This window comes from Varroa destructor, unplaced genomic scaffold (assembly GCF_002443255.2).
Source record: "Varroa destructor unplaced genomic scaffold, Vdes_3.0 BEIS01000001.1, whole genome shotgun sequence".
In the NCBI taxonomy this organism is placed as follows: domain Eukaryota; kingdom Metazoa; phylum Arthropoda; class Arachnida; order Mesostigmata; family Varroidae; genus Varroa; species Varroa destructor.
The window spans coordinates 64,082,557-64,101,229 of NW_019211454.1; the positions used below are offsets into that span (position 1 = coordinate 64,082,557).

General features: G+C 40.9%; 1 protein-coding gene across 6 annotated transcripts in view; it reads right to left on the reverse strand.

The window, feature by feature from the left end:
• Positions 1 to 18,673, reverse strand: part of LOC111246056 (glutamate receptor 1-like) — a 77,871-nt gene that overhangs the window by 23,831 nt on the left and 35,367 nt on the right. For 5 of the 6 annotated variants that reach the window (XR_015324495.1, XR_015324493.1, XM_022795269.2 and 2 more), the window contains exons 4-6: positions 11,717 to 11,965; positions 3,405 to 3,697; positions 2,003 to 2,167 (exon numbers count right to left, since the gene is read on the reverse strand). Coding sequence is in view for 4 of the 6 variants with exons in the window: in XM_022795269.2 (XP_022651004.1) it covers positions 2,003 to 2,167; positions 3,405 to 3,697; positions 11,717 to 11,965 (707 nt within the window). In the remaining 2 variants the exon portion in view is untranslated. The remainder of the gene's footprint in view (positions 1 to 2,002; positions 2,168 to 3,404; positions 3,698 to 11,716; positions 11,966 to 18,673) is intronic. The other variant, XM_086984609.1, reaches the window with a different exon arrangement.

Sequence of the window (18,673 nt, forward strand, 5' to 3'; positions counted from 1 at the left end):
TACATTCAGTTTCAACCAAGAGGCCAGTCAAAGTTTTTAGATAAGAGTCATATAACACTAATAGATATGAATAAATAAAAATTATTATTACTAGTTATTATTAAATATAGCCTTAAACCTCAATGAGTGCTTTAGCCTTTATAAAAATTGAAGTTAGTTTCTTTCCTGTGAATTAATGTGTGTGATAGGATTATTAGGTCATATAGTTATAAAAAAAATTACCATTAGGTTTTTCTTTTTCTTTCTTTCGAGACATTTTAAAACTTGAACATACTAACATAGTGCAGATGCGCAATACTCCCTGAACATATTGCGTCTTGAGTGTATCTGTCGCAGCCTTTTTTTCTATATCTTGTCTAGTAATTTAATCTATTTTTCCAAGGATATAATAGGAATTGTTTTACAAATAGAGCTTAACTCTTGGAAAACCTCAATAATATGGTTGGCAACATTTGAAAAATGGTTTGCAACACGGTCCGGATCACATATACAGGAAAGTTTCTAGGGTATACTGAACGTGATGTCGGCCATATGATATATTCAGATACAATAACATTCGTTGTCATCACCTTAATGCCGCGCCAGTTGAGGATCACTGTGATTCCTTTCCATCGAGATACAGAGCAAATCAACTGTGGGCAAAATATAATTACACTCCCGAGGGTCATCTTCCTTCAATGAACTAGACGAGTCTCTATTTTACCCTAAAAGAAAGCTCTGCAAAACGACTAAATATCTAATATAATTTTTTGCTGCCGATTGTAAGTTGACATAATTTTAGCATAGGAAGAAGGTAAAACTTCTGTTACATGGCATCGAACTATCTACAATCAGAGTTTTTTGATTTCATATAATACTCAGTTCTGCGCCACATTTGCTAACTGTGCAAAAATATGCCCGCTCTCCGTGAAGTCGCGCTAGACGATGGCTAGCGCGACTTCGCGGAGAGATTCTTAAGAAAGATAATACACAATGGGATTGATTACAGTCTTTATAAAAACTAAACACTCAGTAGAGCCTAGGTCTCGAACCAGCAATTGCCAACATGCGGTATGGGCTTTTTCTTATGCTCCAATACAAAAGGGTATCGGAGACATTGGGATATGGTCCTGATCCCATAACAGCGACCTGGCCTGATCGAAGAAACTGAACCAGAGCTGTAGCCCAGTGTATACATATAGCATAGAGCATTTATTTGGGTTTTTTCAGCTGCAAAAAGAATATTTTTTTTCGCAAAGTTCTGGAGTGAACAAAGTATGAGCAAAGCAGTTCGCATCATCATTAATGTCGAGAACAAGAAATTGGCGCTTACAGTGTAAATGTCTCAATTCCCCCGCCGCCGTCCCCGCCGCCGCCGCCCTATCATTGAATTGTTAGAACTTCCCTAATCTCTTACTGTAGTTGCAGCTTGTTAAGGTGGAGATTGATCTAGGTATTGAATCAGCGAAATGTAACGCAAAGCGCCAAAACAAAATAGACGTTTGTTCGTTATGATGCCGGCTACGGAATTGGATACATCACGAAAGGTGCGATTCATAATTCCAACGACAAAATCAACTTACAGACATGCACGCTTGTTTGATCTCTCAGAGCCCAGCTTAACCTCAGACAATGGCAATGATCAGAACTGATCTGCTCATTTGATGCCCGGCCAACTTGAACTCTTTCGTATTTTACTTGAAAAATCCCGTTAAGCGATTCGAAAAGGTCGACCTCTATATGGAGCATGATACTCACATATGTATAACCATTCTTTATATTTAGAAAATTGCTTTTTTTTGCAAAAAACAGCTTTTCGTGTCAAGTCTTTGCCGTACTGCCGTAGTTTCCCACCACGATAAAAACTTGGCTAAGAAGACGATGCCAATACGTCCGTCACTAAATGAAAATTTCAATGTACATTCTGTTTAAGTAATTTCGACCAACAGCTTGCTTGGGCAGTCCTCGATATGGTCTCAACGTCATGATATATATACATATGCTGGAAAAAAAGAGGACTTACTCTTAAATAATCGGTGCCAGCGCCTGGCCATTTAATCGGGTCAAGTTTCTGCCATTGGCGGATGAAGTCTCTGACCTCTTCACGATGAGGCTGTACCACGCGGAAGCCCGTCACATTGAGCACACCAAGTTCCAAGATACGATTGTTCAAATACTCATCCATAACCTGTACAACATAATCGCGATATCAATAATGCTTTAATTTACTAATATGTCCTTATTATCGACTATTCAATATAATTTCGTTAGAGTGCCAATATTTTTATGAGAGTCAGCTATGTATTTTATGTACCGCAAGATCAGCGGAATAAAGCAGATTGGTCAAATTGAATAGGAATGGGGCCTCACGGTGGAGAATAGCTCACCGTAAAAATTTCATCTCGGTAACTGAGAATAAAATAATTTTCAAAAGTTAAACTATTGTAACCTGCACTAGGACACTAATAATCGAAGGTCGGCTCTGATTGTTACGGGGCACAATATTGTCTCCAAGCAAACAGGTGGCATTTAATTTTACTTTCACAGAGGTATCAGCTGATCTGAGATTATCTCACTTGTTTGAAACGTGTTATTTTTTAGTAACAAACGCTGTCGCTGGGTGGAGAGACACTAAAAGGCATAAACCTTTGGCATAAAGGCCAAAGATACCTGCTTCATTTTAAAACCACATACTGCTATTTCGAATTTAAAGTAGCTCTTCTTTCTCTCTCTCTCTCTCTCTCTCTATATATATATATATATATATATATATATATATATATATTGACCAAATGAGCTCCTTACGTATAATTAGAAACGCTTGATATTTACGAATCATAATACAAACCGTAAACAAAGAGTATCGATACACAACTACTTCTAACTTACAGAAAACGTTGAGAACTTAATTCAAGAATGATACATATCATCGACAACATTTACGAGATATCCATTCGTAACTTTACCTCGGCTGCGTTCCGTGAACAGCGGCAAGAAACGCGTAATATAATTATTGCCTAATAATTATCCTAATGCAGAACGTAATATGTGGTTAGTTTACTGTGCAGGCTAGAGTGTATTTAGATATCTGTGTATACGTACTAAATAAACTACTTTCGGTACAAGGTATTGTGTTGTAGTTATGGTGAGTTCGTTGTTTCAATCTTGTTCTTGAGACAAAGTCTATGATTCGAACGGATAATAATGCCGAGTAATCTGGCAACTGGAGTATGTCTAGGTTCAAATATATTGCGAAATTGGCAAAAACGTATAGCCCCAATATATGTCATCACCGAACGACCCTTATGTCGTAATTGATATCTACTCTAATATCTAATATTTTTGAGAAATGGTCTAAAGTGGAAGAAGGTAATTAACGTTGTGGTATAAACACTTCGTAAACTTCGTCTGCCTTCATTACTTACCAAGCTGGTAAGGAGGAAATGGAAATTTCGGCGGCCCATATTTACGTCCCGGACGTGGCTAACGATAATGTCGCGCGCCATGTCAGCGCTACAGTCGAGTACGACGTACTTCCGAGTCTCCCGATGACTTTCACATATCAAAGATGTCATTCCCTGCGTGCAATTGCTATCTGGCTTTTCTAAATCACGAAGGAAGTCATTCGCCTCTTCTGGGTTCTCTATACGTTTTACTACCTTTATCTCGACATTGGTATCCATTGACATACGAAACAGCTGCTGAAGCTTCAATAGGCCTAAGAAAAAGTGGAAAACATTTCCAGTGTGTCAATAATAAATGCATGATGTAACTAGAAGTAAACGATGTAATCATTTAAGTAGGCGTTGCATAGAAGCTAGTAAAACCCATTCATTGCTCGGATGTTGACCAATCTGACACAGAACGAACGTAGATCGTCATTGCGGCCTGTGGCTTTTCACATTTTTCCTTTGAGAACGATTATCTCATCAGCCTTTTCCTGATGAACCTATGATTTACTTGTATTTCAACAAACAAACTAAGCTGAATTCAATTAATCTTGCTCAAGTTGAAAGTGATAGAAACGAAAAATTGCAGTTGATCATGCCATTTTTCCGGATGACCATGGGGCTATTCTGATTTGAAATTCTAACGATGCCCTTTAAGCCCTTATTTAGAACATGAATCGCTTTCGTCCCTGTAGTCATGATACGTTACTATTATATATGAACGCACTTGTTTTCGAAAACGATATCACGATTTTATCAGAATTCCAGAGATAAGTGGGCTCACACATGTCAGCACGTTGATGTACGTGTATACGTAAACATTCGTCTGCTTTAGAGAAGCGACCTTTTCGAGCTTGATGCATACGCTGAAGTGCTCTGTTATCGATTCACGCTCGTGCGGTTGTCTTTTGCTAATCTTCTGTATTTTCCGCACCAAGAGAGCATCATTTTCTATGCTTAATAGAACAATATGATACACGGAACATTGATCACATTCAAGTACAAGTAATAACAACACGTACGCTCGGAGAAACTGTAATATCCGAGGCAGGGCAATTCTATAGGATAGCTATGTTTGTCCGCTAAACATAATAGTGTTGTTCTGGCTCATTTTCTACGACAAAAACGTTCTTATTTTTGAATTCGCAAAAGGTGTTATTTCAATTGTTCTGTGGCGTATGCACGGAAATTTTTCACGGAAAGCTGCAAATCATTTATATATATATATATATATATATCGGTAGTGTGAAACCACTTAGCGTATAGACCAATACTTCTTCTTACTAGAAATATACTGTAGTAGTTCCCCCACTACATAATTTGTGCTGCAATACTAACTAAACATTTAGAAACACCCTGTTATAATAAATAAATTACGATAAGTTAACTTGTGCTCGTTAAGTTAGACAGGGTGAATTCAGAACGCTCCACCGTACCTGCGTCATAGTATCCTCTTGTGCACGTTACGGAATGATGTTTTAGACCACAAGCATAAAATGTACTTAATATGACAAGACAAGCATCTTTGGCGTACTATTTTCGGGCATGACTGAAATTCACAAAGATGAAGAACGCTACCGCAATGGTGGACTGAAAAACCGGATGATTTGCTTGTATTAAGCCCTCAATACTAAGGTAAGGTGACTGTCAAGGAATGTGACCATGTAAACTAGCCCAATCTGAAAGACCAGATTTTCCCTTTTATTTCTCTAGCATCCCCACACCACGGGAAAGAAGCGGCCCACTGTCTGCTGTCCACAATGGACTCCAATGATTCGTGTGGGAGGTGTGCCTCATTATTAGCTCGAGGGACGGATATTAGCTATAGGGTTTCCCGTAAGCTTTGCTACGTACTACTCCTGTCGTACACGTCTTTTATGCCTTCAGCTGCTGCTGTAGTATAGCTGCTGGCACTACCGTGAATTGTACGGCTCTCGTCGGTGGCTGCGTCGTCACACCTCATCATCACTATGCGACATCGGAGAAGGACTTCACTGTCAGATGGGATTTTCCGGAACCAAAGATATCTCCGTCAGCAATGTGATGCTGAGGTTTTATTTCCGTTATTGCATGCCGACAGGCCGTTGTGCAGCAGGCGAACTCTGCGGCTGCAGGAAACATCGCCAATAGCGGTACCCGTCTGTATTTCTTTTGGGACACAAGTGAGAACATCTTCGGCTTTCCCTTGCCGTGGAACGGATTGAGGCGAAAGGAATAGAAAGAGCTCGGCAGTGCTGATGCTAGTAGCCGTGCCAATGGTAACGGTGCTAGCGAGGGGGGCGGACGGTGTACAACAGGATCTGTCTTGACCTTGCCAAAACCACCAGCGCATTCGCGATTGGGTTGGCCTAACGGGCTGATTGGGTTATTGGGTTAAGGCCAGCTCAACGAACCTTATGTAGCAATTTGTGCAAGTACGTTCACTACTGCTTTTGCTCAATAAGGTTGATGAGGAAATGCCCATCACAGACACGGTCAACTAGTGGACTCTGACCATGTTTAGTGGATTACTTGAATTATTGCAAATTCTGATTTCCTTGAGTAATATTGCGGGCATATACTATATTATATATATGTAAGCAGAGTTTGCGTACTTTTAATATCGGCATTCTCGAAGCACTGAGTTTTAAATATTTACTGAATTTGCGTAAAATCTGAGTTTCACAAACTTATTTATATTTTTTAAATACTTTTATCGATATTATTATAAGCTTGACGGGTTCCAGCTGAGGGAATTGATAAGATTAGAGAGAACGCTTGTAGTTTGAACGATGCCTGAAGGCTCACTGCAGATAGTGTCGCTTAAAGGCGCTCATGAATGTAGTAGCGCGCGCACACGCACGCACGTACACACACACACGCACACACACACACACACACACAGGCAGATAGTAGACAGAGGGACAGAGAGAGAGAGAGAGAGAGAGAGAGAGAGAGTTAAAATATTTTCTCTTTCCAGTCACTATCTGAATAAAGTACTTTTCTGTTAATCGAATGTTCTCTAGCCAACTTTTAATTTCATTTTTCTGAATTCACAGAAATGATTGGAAATTCACAGCAAACATTTGTAGGCGTACTCGTGTTTGAATATGAACAAATTAATTTTTTGCATCTACTTTGACTTGTGCACCATACTATAGACGATATCTGGTACGACATTTGCGTTCTTAGAATTGGGTAGTGATATTATGCCGTTTTACCCTCGACAAAAACACTGATCTATGCGAAGGCCTAGGATGATTATAGTGTTTTCGACCGTTTGTCTTTGTTTCAGCTGGCAAGAGTTCTCCGTTTCCTAGTTTCATTATACAGACCCTTCCTTCCAAGAAGTCTCATTTTCTCGCAGCATTACAACTTGCCTCTTCATAATGCGTTCACCGGTCGATAATTATTATTTGAAGCAATTACCCTATTCTACTCAAAAAAAGTCAGAGAGAATTTGCCTGTTCTTGAGTGAACGGTCTCCCGAAATGGCCCCAGTCCTCAGGAACTGGAAAAAAAATGTCACTTTGTCGAGCCCCCTTGCGATTTGCGTATTTCGATCTGTGTTTTCCTGCTCACTAATTATAAGGCATAGATGAACTAATCCAACCCGCGTTTCAAAGGACAAACTGTACGCGGGTAAAGGTCAGAAATAAAATGTACCATCCCAATAAAAATCTCGACTTGCTCGTTGACTGACGCTGAATCTAAGAAAGCCGAGTAATCAGTAAATTTAATCAATCCTAACCTAGATTGACCAACCCCTTTAGTAATTCAATCATCAGAAAGCGAGCATTTTTGTTTCCATCGATTTCGCCATTTCAGTCCCTCACAGCAATGAACCCCGCCAGCGGAGAGCTGTTGTCATATTGTTATTCAGGAATCGGTTGGCTAGCGTTTTGGTGGTTAATGGTGCCTACATTCTACGCTACACTGGCAGACTGCAGGATGATACTTCACCGGTGGCCGCCCTCAGGCCAGTCTTTTCCTGTACGGTAAGTTAGCTGGCTTCAGAAACGACGGCCCAAACTATACGAATCTATAGTATCGCAGCTTCTGCTGTTCCGCCGACTGTAGCTCGTCCAAAAGTCAACAAAAGCTGATTTCGTAACGAGGGCAGCAGACGCCATGTAAGGGAGCGGTGACGTCGAGGCAGAAAAGGCGAAGTCGCAGGAGGTTCAAAAAATGTACAAAAACGACCGAGGTTCACGCGAAAGTGAAATAGCAGAGATAAGAAATAGAAAGGCGGGCAGGGGACACAAAGGCCAAGAAGCAGCAAATAGCGATGGTGGCGGTGGCAGCACCAAAGGCCAGCATCAGCGAAGCGGAATACAGAAGCAGAAAGAGATCGTGCGAAGAAATCGTTTTTATTTTTCCCCGATGGTAACAGCAGAACAAGTCGTGGCTCCATTATGCTGCTCCCGCCCGCGTCACTCTCAGTACAGGACGGAATTCTCTTGTTCGTGCTGGTCCTGCTGCTTGGCCAAGTGCTTCAAAGTATGGCGAAACGTGCGAAACCAAGCCCTGTTGTCAGACATCGTCGTAGTCCACCCGCAGGAAATTTACATAACAATGGAGTCTCAGGATTACCGCCGTTGTTCAGTTCGCGCGAGGTCCACGAGAGGGGGAGAACAAGCTTAAAAAGCGGAAGAAGCCAAGACGGCACGTAAGGAAAGCATCCAAGGATTAGTACTGTAGGCCATTTATGGATGGCAGGCCTAAAGAAAGCGTATATACGAGGCAATACTATTTGGGACGGGAACAGGACAACGGCCGGGTAGCATGGTGCTGAAGAAAGATCAGAAATGCCAGAGAGCAAAGCGGCAGCAGCAGCAGGAAGGTAAAAAGCAAAAGTGGGCCGGGAGCTCTGAATGACAAGGAATTCATTATTGTCTGGTTTCAAATGGTCATTCTGCTATTCCAATAGGATTAGTCAAGACCGTGAGATTGCAGTCGCATAGTAGGGACGGAAAATAACTCAGTTGGCCTAGCAAGCCGCCCAGGCGCCGTACCGGCTAAATTAAATAAATCCTCTATTTTGACCCTCTGCTGCTTGCGGATATGGCTTAAAGATAGTAAATTTTAATGTGAAGGAAGCTCTTCGCAGTGGTCGACTAATTACGAAGTTGTTGCGAAAGTTCGCGTGAGTAATTATGATTCCTCCAAGGGACCGAACATCAACCAGTAAAAAATTTCCCTTCATTTGAGGGAAGACTGGCTACGGAAAAGTTTGATATTTGATTGCCATTGGACACTATAGAGGGATATATTTGATCGCACCCCAATCTGCGAAATCTAGTATTTGTAAGGCCGTTAATCACAGGCCATAAAAAAACGATCACTTACAACAGTATTGTGCAAATGCTATCGAAAAGATGGTGGAAGGTCATCGATCAGAGGTCGCGCATATTTAGTAATATAACTTACACAACAAATACTTGCTCAATTTTATTTTAAGTACGACCAATACTTTTTCGACGACTTAATATATGTGACAAATGGTAACTTTGAGCGGATTCTGATTTTTCACTCAAGTGTAGCATGCATATATTGAAACAGATCTGAAACAGGTGCTTTTTTATTGGCAAAAAGGCGAAGCACAAATGTACTTAATCATTACTTAATACTCAATCAATACTTAATCATTTACGGCGAAGCGAATTTTTTTAGGCTCTGAAAAATTGTGGTTGGCTATCCAGTCCTGCGGGCAGGAGCACATATAATAAGACCGAACAGGAGCAGCATCTCTACTGGTGAACACATGTGCACTGGCACCAGGTTGGCTTAAACGTAGAAGGTCCAACGTTTCCTCGTTAAGGTAACAAAATGGTCGGGTAGTTTATTTTCTTTCGTCAGTTGAAGTTGTTAGTTACAATTTACCGATTGTATTTGGTGCCTAACAAGCTTATACGATAGCTTACAGCAGTTACTGGGTCGCTGCATAGTTTTTTCGAAAATTGTACAAGTTGAATGTATACACAACTGATACGGCAAATATAAATGAGAGAGCAACAATGACCGTAAGAATCGTAGCCGCTGGCCTAAAGTGTTATCAAGAGCCTGGCACCGTCGACATAGGCGATTGCCATAGACCGAATGTTTATAACAAATCAGTTTGATGTCTGCAAAAGGCCGCAAGACTTTGGCCGACGATTAGGGACGACAAGTGACATGAAAAACCTGCCGTATTACTTTGCCCTCTTCTCATGGATAGTACTATAGCAGCTAGGTACGATTTTGTAAGCTGACAACATATTTGACCCCATATCCTGCAAACGTTGCAGTTGTTACTGCTGTCATAAGCAGGAAATAATATTAGTGTGAATCACGCGCCGGCTATACACATATCTTTCAATTACCTCTGTATATTGTAGCGTATATAAACAGTGAAGATTTACCAACCTTGAATAATACAAGGAGTTTTCTATTTGTAGCACACGAATCATAGTGATGTTACTACGATGTAAAGATTCGGATATAAGGAATATAAACATGATGACATAAACGAAACGCACGCACGATTTTGCCCACCTTTGTCCAAGCAGTCGAATAGGAAACATCCTATAGAGAAACTGGTTGGTACCAACATCTGTTATAGTCATATAATTGGTCTAAAGTTAATTTAAAGGTAAAAAAAGTTACAATGGAATTGACCACACAATTTGACAGAGGACAAAATGCGGATATTTCTGCTTTTCGCAACGAGTGAAAACCGTTTATAAACTGCTTCGCCTCAGGAAATATGTCGCTTTGTTCGTTGTAAACGTGTTATCCATTCTCCGGTGCCGCTTAGACTGATATGTTAACCGCGGTACTTACGGCACCTAGTAATAATTGGAATATTCAAAATATATTTCTAAAAGGTATACGCATGAAAGGCTTTCACATGTCTATAAGTTTTCTTCTGTCGACTTTTGGATATATCACACTTAACTTTTTCAACAACTTCTCTCGGGAAATTCACGTAGATGTTAGCTTGAGGTTTCTAGTGTGAAAAAGCCTGAGGCAGGTTCAATACATGCTCCCATTCCACTAGAAAAGTGAGATTTACAAAAGTCAGCCTAAAAATTCAATCAAGACATTTCACTGATCGTTTTAACTTAAAGGTAACTTAATCGCTAATTGTTCAAATAGAAAAAAAAATTAACTTATACATGGTAAATATGCATACGGCTGGAACTAATAATAGAAATCCAGCGACCTCAATTCGTCTTTACCGTTTGGAAGAATAGACACACAAAATGATCCAACAACTTATCCGACACAACGTCAAACAAAGTTGAAGTAACTCTACAATACGCTACTTTTGTCATCACACGCTGAAGTGACGGATTATCTCCCTCCAGAATTCAAGTGGCCATTATACTTTGAAGATTATTAAGAAGAAGAATTATATAAGAAGAAGATATTATCGCATTATCGCCTAAGAGATATGTATCAATAAGATACATATTGAGAGATATGTTAGATAGGTCGGCTTTTTGGAAAGTTTTTTCGTCCGAAGATCTAACAGACTGAAGATATTAACTTGTTAATATCATAAAAAATTTCATTTTTTTAACATTTGTCATATTCGTTTGGATTGTATGAGAATCAAGCTTCAATGTACCATTGCTACGTCTCCTAGCAACACGAACGTGTTTATATTACACGACCGTGCGGATGTTTACGCATTCTGGCATGTTCACAGTGAGACACCCGAACCTTTACCTACGCCAACGTTTTAATATGGAAATTATTATAGTATTATAGCCCCATTTTGATAATTTATCTACAAAATATTGTGGCTTGCGATCCGTCTTGTTACTGAGCGGTCCGCAAGGCCTAAGGCTCTCCGCATATAATTTATATGCGATATCATATTTTTTCAATTTATTAGGGCACCTCTGCAATTTCGTGCAGAAACTGTAGAGGTGTTTCAACCAAAATTGCCGAGAGCTCTTTGACGGGCGGATTTCGATCAAGCCGAGTTCATGGTCGACAATCATTCTAAAAGTTTTATTTCGATCTTTCCAAGGATTCGACTACTTTAAATATATATATAAGTCGACAGGTCTACAAAGTGAAATACAACGATTCATTCGATCGAAGTAGATGTTCTGATCGGTGAAGTATGTGAGCCACGTAACTACCTCGCTTTTATCTGGTCATCAATTTTAAAACGCACAAAACATTAATAGCAATAGCCCTATATAGAGTAAAGCCATCTGCTATGCTCAGAATAGAAAAAGGCGAATAGCCTGTGAGAAATACAGACGACATAAGCAGCTGCTTAGTTTAAAGCGGCTCCTAGCAGCGTAACCTACCGTCATTGGAGTTGTACATGTAGATAACATACGGCCACTGATAATAGTTGATGATATCCATGACAGCCCGAAGATAGGACGGCTTCACAGCGAGGCCGAACAGCGCAGGCCGACTTCGTGCTACCTCAGGAAATTCACTCGTCACAAACGGCATATGAAACGTGTTGGAGATTGACGCAACCGTTTCAAAGCTCTGGTTCACGGTCGGTGACATCATTGCCATTATACCCTTCGCCATCTGAGCGCATACTGAAATACGAATACCCCAAGTAGTGAACGTTACAGCTTGATTTGGTCACGTACGTAAGAAGCTCTGCAGAGCAAAACATTATTCATTCGGTTTGTCTATTCTTATATGAGCAATTATAGGGATAAACCGCATCTACTCTAACTGTGAAGTTCGGTTAGTCGGCCCTGTTGGCTCGATGAAAAGACATTAACGGACGGGAGTCCTCAGTGTGAAAAGATGAACTGTAGATTTAGTGATGTCTTTCGAAGGTCGAGTGCCATTATCTTTTTAAATACATACGGATTGCCAACCTACATGAAACTGTCCTACTTAATAGCGTAGTACCTTAGGTGAACGGTATAAGAGACATGATTTCGTTTTAGCACTAGTTTAGAAAAAACAATCAACTGGACGTGCTCATTATCGGCGCTCTAATTTCGAGGCCTGTTTGACGAAAATGAGTCTATAATATGCTCATACGAAACGTTCTAAGTGGTATCGTACTGTAGTTTGCTATAGGTCAGCATACCATACGCTATTACAGACAAAAAGCTTCTGTCGAACGAAACGATACTACGAACGTTCCGAAGAATGATTGTAAAGCTATGATATCGCTCCTCGATCATCTGCAGATCATGGATGAAGATGAATGAGTTAGATCTAGCGGGAACCAATGCAGAACATCGACGTTACAATAGGGAGGGACGTTAAAGTTACTGAAGCGCACTTGTAGCCATTACCGCACGTACTGTTAATATGGTTGCGTCTTCACAAAATGCATTTGCGTTCCGAGTTCACTACCTGGATGCATCTTTGCTTGTATATTTCAAAGATTAGTTATTTCGTGCTCATTTGGAAATAACCAGCCATTATCCAGCACCGTTTCGCTGGCTCCTGTCATCGCTTCCAATGCAGTTGAAGTTACATCGAGGTTAGTAAACACTCTGTTCGAAACGAGGTCGACACAATAACCTAACGAAAGGGAGAAAAATGGACAAAAGAACGGAGAAGATCTAAAATAGGCCTTTGGGTCTTTTCGCTTGCTTCCTGTCTATTCTGCTATTTTCAGCTGCAATCCTTGGTAGACTCTAGGCGTACATCACAGTTGGTATCGGTCAACCTTTGAACTAGGTTACGTAGCACTATTATGTAAGATTAATCAAAGCGTTCGTTTAATGCGTCATAATCACAAGTAAACAAAAAATATCCAAGTTGTAGCCACAATAAAGGAACTGTTGTTTTGTCGCGCGGTATCAAAAAAAGAAGGCCGCATGAAAACTGATTTCAATTCTATGAGCTGTATACCTTTTTGTAAAAAACTAAGATCTTATCAATCGATATTATTCAGGACTGGTTTGTTGCCTGTGACACGGCGAGGACTAACTTTTGACTGGGTAAAGAATGTAATTAATTTACGCGAGTGAATGCAACTCTGAGGTGGAACAATATTAAAAACTTAAGCAAGCCAAACAGTAAGTAGCCTCCGGGCATTATCAACCTTCTGAGGTCTGATGATAGTAAAAATATGGCCGACTGACCTTGTAACCGTAACAGCCAGATCGCAAATGCAATGTTCTTCTTTAGCGTTCTATAAACACTACAGACCACGACCACGACCACTTTATCTGAGGTCCGACTCTATTAAAGGATGTTAGTCGGCTGTATTTCGATGGCATTAGCATCGCCCACGACACATCCCTGAATCCTTCCTCTAGTGTTCTATATACATATATAACAGTCTGCGTATGGGCGACCAGCACGTTGCATGTGCGCGGTTATACATGTGTAATCCGTTAGGGACGATGGTAGCTCATTAGTATCCAAAAAAAAGTCCTTCGGACCTCGTTTAGCCCTGTCTCTTGCTCCGGTGCGACCGATACTATTCGGATCTATAACAGTTCTGATTATCGAAGCGATTGACGACTGCTACACTGATGTTGTACTCCTCGGTGGCCTGCTCGTATGTCGCCCCTATATACGACGATATACAATCGTTCGGGAAGCTGTTTTTGAAGGTTCTAATGAAAATGTGTTTACCCCGGGCCAGCAGCAGGAGACCACCAAAATCCATAAGGCCATCGTATTTAATCGCTGCACAGCTGCTAGTTATGGTTTTGCGTAACCTGGCAGCCTCTGGACATTGTGATGTTGTTATTGACGCTGTTGCCCGCATTAGTTTTGATCACTTGTGATTAATAAAGAGAACCTATTGGTGTTCTGATACATCTTTGAATGATAATGAATAAAAATGCCTTTTACACACAAAGGCATTATATGGAATCTTCCAGTTTCAAAACCATTTATGATTTACTGAGTGGGAATACTGCAAAGGTTCTAACGCATCCAACCGCATCAGATACAGTTGCAATATGAACGTTAAGCATAAAAGTTCACGTTCGATGTGACTGGATGGATTATCCATATAATATAGGCGCATGTCAACTCTATTCAACTGAAAAAGTGCCGGAAACCTTGGACCCAGACCAAAGCTTACTCCATTTAAGAACACTCAGTGATTAGTCCGTACTACTCTTTAGTGTATGTGCGTCAATATATATATATATATTTCCTATAGTTTCCACCGAGATTAAGAACAAAAGTGGACGAATCATGACCGTCCTACAGTTCATCGATTCGAAGGCTACTTCGGCTTGTTATGTCCGCTGACTGTCTCCTTTTTAAGAAACGGAAAGTAAAGGCAATGACAGACACAGCACTGCGACAGTGCTCCAACGGGAGGCAAAACACGAGGTTAGATCGTTACGTCTTGCCATCGCATAGAGATATTCGACCATGCGAAACGCAAATTAACTGTACTTCAAGCGAAATAGGACATGTTGTTTATATTTTATGAAGTTGCTACTGATATTTTTGCCGCAACTACTGTTGGCTTCTTTAACCAATGAAGAAAAACTTGCATCTCTTAGCGGCAGAAAATATCCTTTGGTCACAGTCTCACATATCCTTTAGCAGAAAAGACAAACAGGAAAGAACGGGGGTAATCTAAGTAATGGGCAACTTCAGAAGGCGAAAAACATGCGGAGGGGTGTAACGCGGGACAGAGACACTTTTGATGATACTCAAATGCCACAGTCTGCCCCTTTGTATTGTTAAATATCTTTATCTTCTGCTTCTCGTTGTGAGTAACTTCTTCCCTCTATCCATCTTCCCTTCCTGTCTCGCCTCGTTTTCCATACGAACGCTGCCAAAGTCGGCCACCCGTTAAGGGGGTAGCTCATCAGATGAAACGGCAGGGTAAGAAACGAATGGGCAGTTAGGCGCTCAAGCGCTTCTGCAAGTTACGTGTAGTAGAGTATTTTCAGTTGCATGAAGACCATTTGCCGCTGTCGCCGTGTACACAGTCGTTGTTCGAAAAATTTAAACTCGGGGCTCTCCTGGCCTGATGATTTCTTTGACTAAATGAGACGAGATTTCTTCGAATTTACACGCAGCGTAAATCATCGCGTCATATGCGAAAATAGGATCAATGTAAAAGGAAGGAAACGGTTAGCTGAATACAGTCACTCAGTTGCGTCGTTAATGGACATGAAGGATCCTTCGATAATGAGTGAAGCCAACACACAAATCGTAGGATATCAGGTGGAACCGTATATTGCAATAATGCAAATAACAGTACCCGAAAAAAAAAAGGCTGCCATCTAAATATACGTCATAATGATCATTTAGCGAAGTCGTTCTAATGCGACAATGAATGATTTTCGCTGAACTTGGTACCGGTCCCACTGACAGAAAAGGATTACTCGGAGAATTTACTATATCGACAAGCTGTCACCAAACGCAAAAGTGCTCTATTTAAAACCTGCTTTGACAGGGCCGCGCTGGACAATTCCAGATTAAGGGCGGACTGGCAGAACAAACATTCAAAAGTTCTGCTTAAGTATTTTTAACACGTGAATAGTAGTAGTTATTTTAACGATCGGTAAGTTATTATGAGTGGCAATGAATTGTGAATAATTGCAATTATGCGCTTTTGTCGCGCACATCAGTACCTATTTGAAAAAGTCCATACAGATGGGTTCGAAACCCATGCTTCCACACAGTACTATATTGATTATACCGCCAATCCTTTAAACAGATTAACAACTGTCTTTATTTTCATTCATTTAAATATAAAGATCAGGTCCTTGAAGCACGATATCTATTTTGTCGGAGTTATAATTTTCAGACGTAGATCCACCATAAATCCGAAAACGCAGAATAATCTGTTATTCTGTGAGGGTTACTCCAGCAACACAGAAATATATTTGTTGCTCAGTCTAGTCGTTGCATTCAGTCCCATCTGCCCTATCAGAAATTCACTTCTAGTTTCAGAGTTCCAGAACACGAATTTTGTAGCTGTGTATTTATTAATCAACAAAAGAATTTGATTTTATTTGCCCCTTCTACCGTTATCCATGATTCACTCGGGCACATACTTCTGCAAGATCCACGTAAACCTTATCCAGAAGAAGTGTCAAGGAACGTATCTTTTGTATTTGAGACAAAAAGCCAACGCTCAATTAGAACCACCATTGCTCTTAGCAAAGTTCCCTTCTTGAACCTTTTTGAATTGCTGGAACACCTTCCTGATATTTATATTCTTCTAATGATTTCCTACTTCTCTATTTCAGTCCTGGTGGGCTGTTTCGTTCGTTATGCGGCCTGCCTGATTGACTCTTATTCCTGAACTCATCTGTAACTGCAAATTCATCATAAATAATTATAGTATAAGTAGATTACCGTAAAGCTGTCTACTTTACACAGTAGGTACAAAAGGTTTAAAATCTCAAGCCAAACTGCATCGACATGTTCAGCAACGGCCCTTGGAAAATGACTCGTATGTAACTGATATAGTGTCTTAGGTAAGATACATTTACAGCCTAAGTGTCTGAAGTCCTACCATTGTTAGATACAAGCTTAGTGGAAACCTCGTTACGTTACTTGCTCGTTTCTGTTTAATTGTTGCACTAGGTTGAACCTCATCACGGCGAAGAGAACGGGTCGTGAAGTCATGACCAGAAGTCGACGAGCGAATAAACAGCGGGAAGTGACCCTATAATTGCTCGCTTTCTGAACGATATAAATGTGGCCCTTTTTTACCCATTCCATCATCCCGATACTCCATCCGCTTCTGTTTACTTATCGAATTTGGTTTTTCATTTCTGACTGGTGCGATGGCTGCGGTGGCATTAGCCGCTCGTTTGGTGGAGTTCATATTCTTATTGATTGGTTTCTTTCATTGAGAAGGCTGATTCGTATGGGTAAGGGCTTTTACTTATTCCCTAATGCCTCCGCATTTTTTCCAGCATTTCAAATAGGGACCTCTAGAAAGACTCTATACCCGTTCCTTATTACCCTGCACGAAAAATCGTCGTACTTTCGGGACAGCGAATGAACGACGAGCGGCATAGTAGTGATGACACCCATCCATGTTTGGCTGGCCAGCCAAGAAGCTAGCGACTAGTCATTATGCAATTTGCATGGACGCAACCTAGGGAATAGCATGGGATACTGTTGGGTCCTTGATAATATAGGGGGCACCTACCAATATTGTTTCGCAATGGGTATTTGCGACTTATTATCAGTTCCTAAAATATACGGTTGCGCTAAATTCTCCAACGGGAACATATGGCATATTTGTCACGAGCAGCCACATTCAGGAGTACAAAGCACAATAAGCGCGAAGTGCCCGTACCACAAGCTAGTGTGCACCCATGATGATGTACATCAGGCCACAGATTGTTTTTTTAGTCGACGCGACTAGTCGAGCTGAAGATAAATCAAGTAGTAAATGGCTGCTGCTGTAAATCAAAACCGACATTGGCCCACTTCTACGTAGGAATTAGAGAGCAGTTACTAAGTGTAATTTACTGACACATCGTAACTAAATCGGTTGTACGCTTGGAACGAGACATGTTGAAGAAAACGAGAAGAAGATCAAGAGCTACTTGAGCGATTACTAGTGTTGAAGAAGGCTATTATGGAAACATAGACCACAGAGGCAAAGTCTTACGTACAAAGGCAGGCATCCCCGATGCGGTTACTGAGATGCCTTGCTCCACCCTCAGACCGCCACAATTAATCCAACATCATCACCAAAATTCTCCCGTTGCCCCTTTCGCTCCTTGTCCTTGAGCTCTGGTTGCGCCACCGAAATTACTATGTACGTTTTTACCTATTTCATTTTTTCGACTTCATTACGGTAGTCTATATTGTGTTACAAGTTCAAACAAAGAGATACAGTTCTAAGACCTGACTCATCCAAGAGCACCTATCGTACCCTTCGGTAGATAATGCCGTTTTTCTACGCCGACGCGTTTCTACCAAGTCAACGAAGTTGCCTAAGATGTCGGCGACCAGCATTCTATAGTTCCGTCACGAATTATGCGGAGAATGTTCAACTAAGACAGTTATCCGTTGCCTTCTACTTGCTCTGACGACTACAAGCGACCCGTTCGTCTTCATTCTGTAGCCTGCAGGAAGATAGGCCAGAATATCGAAGCGAAACACACCGGTGATAAGCCAACTCGTACATTTATCGGTGGACATTGGTTGAACAATAGTCTTTGTGCACTGCATACGTTAGCTATGAAAGGGGAAAAGGAGGTCCATTTGAATGCAGATAGTTACGAGAGCAATTGGCCGTTGCTCGAATAATGTCCCACAGCTATATCCTTGTACAATTACATAAATTCCCTAGAGTTTGTCTAGGGCGTTCAGTGTGTATT